We start from the raw sequence: 4,731 nt of genomic DNA, 5'->3' as shown, positions 1-4,731 counted from the left end.
ATTCGCAGTGTTTTAACTGGATCGAAAACCGCTGTAAAATTATCAGAAATGCATCTAAAATAGTTTTTCGGTGATAAAATGATGTTTACTTTTGATTCTTGGTGTAAAATAGGCAAAATATATCCTTGATACTGTTTGGGGCATCGTGGCGGCACTGTTGGGGCATTGTTGGGACACCGTTGGGGCACCGTTGGGGCACTGTTGCGGCACTGTTGCGGCATCTTGCCACTTGCGTTATTTTTAAACGTTTTAAAAAACTTCGCGCTTGCAAGCGGCACTTCTAGGTTTGCTTGCGGCACCTCTAGGTTTGCTTGCGGCACCTCTAGGTTCCGTGGGGGTACATCTGCGTTTTCGAACGCAGCAATGCCGCAAGCGTGCCGCACGTCAAGTGAGAGGGGGCCTTTACTCAGAGCTTTTAACTGGAGTTCTGCATCTCGCCGCTATATGTAAGTGGCGATTTTGCGGCGAGAACACAATCACAAACGTGGCTGAGTTTGTACCCCCCTCGCCAGTGTTCATCACTGAGGTTGACTATCTTATCCAAACTGCGTTTTTAATCCACTGGAGACTGATAACTCCAGTAAAAAGCTCTGAGGAGGATGTCTAACAGGCATTAAAACGTCAGCAGGTAACTAAGAGCCATTCTGATTGTGCAAAAGAAATCTGAAATATCCCATATTCTACCAACCTGATGAAATTATTTTCGAAAAAGACCAAACCATTGGGAGGCCGTTATACATCTAAAATTGGACAGATGCCTCAACTAGCAGTGAACTCTTAATCATCTCGAATGTATTCTAGTGATCCCTAAATAACCAACAGTTTATTTGTCACTCATCGGGAAACCTCCGCTTTGTGGGAATGGGGCCTAACGTAGCAAAGGTTGTCTGGTATAAGATAATTGGATATCTGCAGTCCTCATATCAAATACAGTAGCAAAATACTCCATTTCCTTAATAATTTCATCACGTTGGTATCACAGGATAATATTTGAATTTTCTTTTACACAACCAGTCATTAACTCTGATAAAGGTGTCTGACAGTCATCGAAACGTCACTGAGCAGGTGAGAAACATTACTGGTTTGGGAAAAAGATATTCCCTATCCCCCTATGATAGACGGTGCATCGGTCTTCCCAGAACCTTTTATGTACGGAACAGACTTCTGACCATGATCACAATCAATTAACATAATCGCATTTAGGAAATATCACTTTTGAATGGCAGCCATAAAAGACCCCACCGAAAGTTTTAAAAAAATAGCCCGATTGGGCATCGTTTTGGAAATGTGACTTTATCATCATGGTCGAATCGCAATGACGTTATCGGGGATTTTGTCCACTAAAGATGTCTCTAAGTCTCTCAATGCCTCCGACGAGTCCACTTCTTTATACCCCACAATTTTCATGGCATCTCTGCACATCTCCTGTACTTTGGCCACGGCAGGAAAACTCAACCTGTACCTCCAGATCTTGGCCGTAGCGTTGGCGTCGTGGTGCTTGGTGCTGAACTGGTCGTGCGGTTTGCCGTCTCCTTTTGTGTTCTCTCTTACCCAGCTGAGCACCGCGTCGTCCAGGGGCACGCCCAGAAAGTCGTACAGCTTTTTGGTCATCAGTTCGGGATGCTCTGCCAGGTCCTCGTATCGGACCAGGGTGTACCGGCCTCGCCATGGGGAGGGCACGTCCTGAATGCGACACAAACATGAGATTCATCCTATGTCAACAAGGTAAAATCTTTGTTAGCTAGTTATACTAAAGATAAAATTGCTATCCATCTGAATCCTAAGCATTATCTATAATGATTTCATATGTAGACAACTCCCACATTGAACACACACACACACAAACACCGTGACAGCCGCCACCCACTTACATAAACAAAACAAACCAAAACAAAACAATTCCTTTCCCAGTGCCACTTTAATATGCTACCTTTCATCACTGTGGCAAGAAGAACATGGTCTCAAACGTGGCTAAGTTTTTATCCCTGCCATCTCGATATATGACTGGAGAAGTTGGGATGAGGGGGATTGAAGCTTAGTCACGTTTGAGCCCGTACACTTCTTGCTGTAGCGCCACCCAGCGATGACAAGTATTACAGCTAAAGGTCAGCCCGTGGAAGGTTGTTGAAGTTTAAACATTCCTATGTTAGATATTAAAACTTTATCTAACAGTACATTAATATATTAGTGCTTTTATCAACTTATTACTGAAAGGTTCCCCGGCCCCTTGTCATATCTCAGCAATACCAACAAGAAACCAAACGTTTTCACAACTAATCCATATTGCATTTCCACAGGTATCTTTTACCAGTATTTTCACAATCATGACCAAATTAACCAATCTCAGATGTTTTTTCTCTTGCTGTAAGTCAATTGTCCAACACTGTTTCTGTACATCAGACGTTCCCGTCTACATGAACCGTATTTTTAATCGGTTGTGTATAAAGACTAATTCTCAATTAACGGATGTTTGCTGTTTGTTTGTTTTATTAGGATCTCCATTAGCGATACCACCGAAGTGGTACCGCTATACTTCCTGGAGTCCGAATGTGGCTGATGAAATTTTGTAAGTGAGGCAATATCCTTCAAGTTCACTTACCGTTGTCACAGTGTTTTTCTTGATCCAGTCACAAAGTTTGTTAATGTCTCTCTCATTGAGAATTTGAGGAGGGAAAGGAAGCTTCGGTCTATGGCGTGGGCCCTTTAAAGATAGTCTTGACGTAATTGCCGCTCGTGGGTCCCTTACCAGATGGACTATCTTTAAGTCCAGTGTAGGATCGCCCAGTAAGTATTCTAGGGAAGTCATGTCCTGAATTCGGATTGTCTTCACTGCCATGTTGGGTGTCCTTTTGCAGTAATTTACCACCTTGGGTAAGGTTTGAGGCTTCAGCACCCAAGGGCACCGAATAGGCGGATAGTGCAAGACTTCGTCACAGAATCGTAGCAGAGCCTTGCTACCCCTGGCGCCGAAAAGTTCCTTTCTTCCGATGAATTTCATCAACTGGCCGAAGTCGCATCGTAGGATGCCCCCGAGCACCTTGCTGTACGTGGACTCAGGGGGCCTGCTGTATGCAACGTTAGTGAGGCGGACCGTGGCCCGGCCGTTCACCACTGGAATCGGTTTGTAGACAAAGTTCTGTGCGTGATTCAGGTGCCAGAGCGGCTCGAACATATACCAGAAGGAGGGGTTCTGGTTTAAGAGCTGCCCGGTGAAGGAGGACCCCGTACGCATCTGAGCAAACACCACCACAGTTAGCCGACGGGCCGGGTCGCCGCTTAGCCCCGATTGGTTGCCGAACTGTCCCCCCTCCTCACCGTAATCGTTACCAGCATAGTACTCCCACCTTTGCTTTATCGCTAACAGTCGGTCCTCCTTGTTAATAGGCTCTTCTTCATACTCTATTGACCGCGCCACGGACTCCATGTCTGCCATGGTCTCATTCGGGTACACCGTCCGCCTTGTTGAGACCGTACGTGTGTCCGGTAAGACTGTTTCCTGTGATACAGTCTGCTGGACCGGGAAAGTTCTCTGCGTTCCCCGCTGGCTGGGTTGTATGCCCGCCAGGACGTCGTTCAGCAGGGCGATCCGGGGTCGGGATAGGTCCAGGTGGCCCAGGAACAGCATCATGAACAGGCAGAACAAGGTCAGGACCAACATGACCAGGCCCACCGCTCCGCGAACACTCATCTTGACGCCTAGTTGTGATTCGGACACGGGGCTGGAAAGAAGAGAAAAGGGACGTGCTATCTGGAATACACGGCAATAACATCGCATATCCTTGTTTTTATGTTTATGCCACAGCCCCGACACTAAAAATAGAGGGGAACAAGATTGCAGCTTACATCCTCTTTGCCATATTTACACACGCCGCAGCTTTGAAGGTTCTTCTGTTCTGTGTGCGTCGCAAATACGTCACAACTTGCAGAAACCAATTACAGAATTTTTTAAACATTGTCAAGGGCTCGAAATACGTTTTTCTACATATCTGCACTGGTGGAGGTAACATTGAAAATTACCTGTACCAGACAAATTTTACCTGCACCACTATGAATTTAGGAGGTATGGATCATAGTATTCATACTAACATTGTTTAGAAACCATTGCTATTTTTTCTTTTATACCTTATAGGTGTTAACAGTTATTGCAGCAGTCAACAATCCATATACACCTACATCATAGGACATTATATAAAACCCAGGATATGGCCCAGTGCAGGTTAGGTGCAGGTAGACATCAGAAATACCGGCACAGCTCCAATTTTACCTGCACTAATGTGCATATGCAGGTGGTATTTCGAGCCCTGCAAGTCCATCAAAGTATCTATAAGATATGTCAATGCAGCCGGATTATATAGTGCACCCTTGTTGATAGTTTCTCCCCAATCATATGTTTAAAAAAATATATTTGAAGGATCAGAGAATTGACAGCGACATGTTTTGTATACTTTGGTCCGTACCGGAGATACAATTAGAGGTGAGGAGGTGAAGGACCTCTAACAACTCTTGCATGTCGTTACACGGGGGTCACTGTACAAAACCAAATGAAGATGTCTTGATATAACGTTAGGTATGTATTGTTTGATGTCAGCATGATTTACCCAACAACAACGTGCTGTTATCATGTTCACAGGGCCCGACGTGTTACTTTTTGGATTAAAATTGATCAGTATTGTTTGTTAATCAGAATCAATTATGCGCGATTTTCAAGACAAATATCCTGAACACGTGAAG

At 44.7% G+C, this 4,731-nt stretch overlaps 1 protein-coding gene across 1 annotated transcript; it reads right to left on the bottom strand.

The window, feature by feature from the left end:
* Positions 1–421: 421 nt before the first annotated feature.
* On the bottom strand, positions 422–3,724 carry LOC118403711 (carbohydrate sulfotransferase 1-like). The gene is made up of 2 exons (XM_035802483.1): positions 2,600–3,724; positions 422–1,683 (listed from the first exon to the last, which is right to left on the bottom strand). The coding sequence occupies exons 1-2, from the start codon at positions 3,686–3,688 to the stop codon at positions 1,300–1,302; spliced, it is 1,473 nt and encodes a 490-aa protein (XP_035658376.1). The 5' UTR covers positions 3,689–3,724; the 3' UTR covers positions 422–1,299.
* Positions 3,725–4,731: the final 1,007 nt, after the last annotated feature.

Source organism: Branchiostoma floridae, chromosome 16, assembly GCF_000003815.2.
Source record: "Branchiostoma floridae strain S238N-H82 chromosome 16, Bfl_VNyyK, whole genome shotgun sequence".
Lineage (NCBI taxonomy): Eukaryota > Metazoa > Chordata > Leptocardii > Amphioxiformes > Branchiostomatidae > Branchiostoma > Branchiostoma floridae.
This window is presented reverse-complemented; position numbering and strand designations above follow the sequence as displayed.

Excerpts from the sequence above, each read along its gene's own strand:
- LOC118403711 (XM_035802483.1), bottom strand. The coding sequence starts at position 3,688 with ATGAGTGTTCGCGGAGCGGTGGGCCTGGTCATGTTGGTCCTGACCTTG. Across the intron at positions 1,684-2,599 it reads AGAAAAACACTGTGACAACG|GACGTGCCCTCCCCATGGCG; the intron begins GTAAGTGAACTT and ends TGTCGCATTCAG.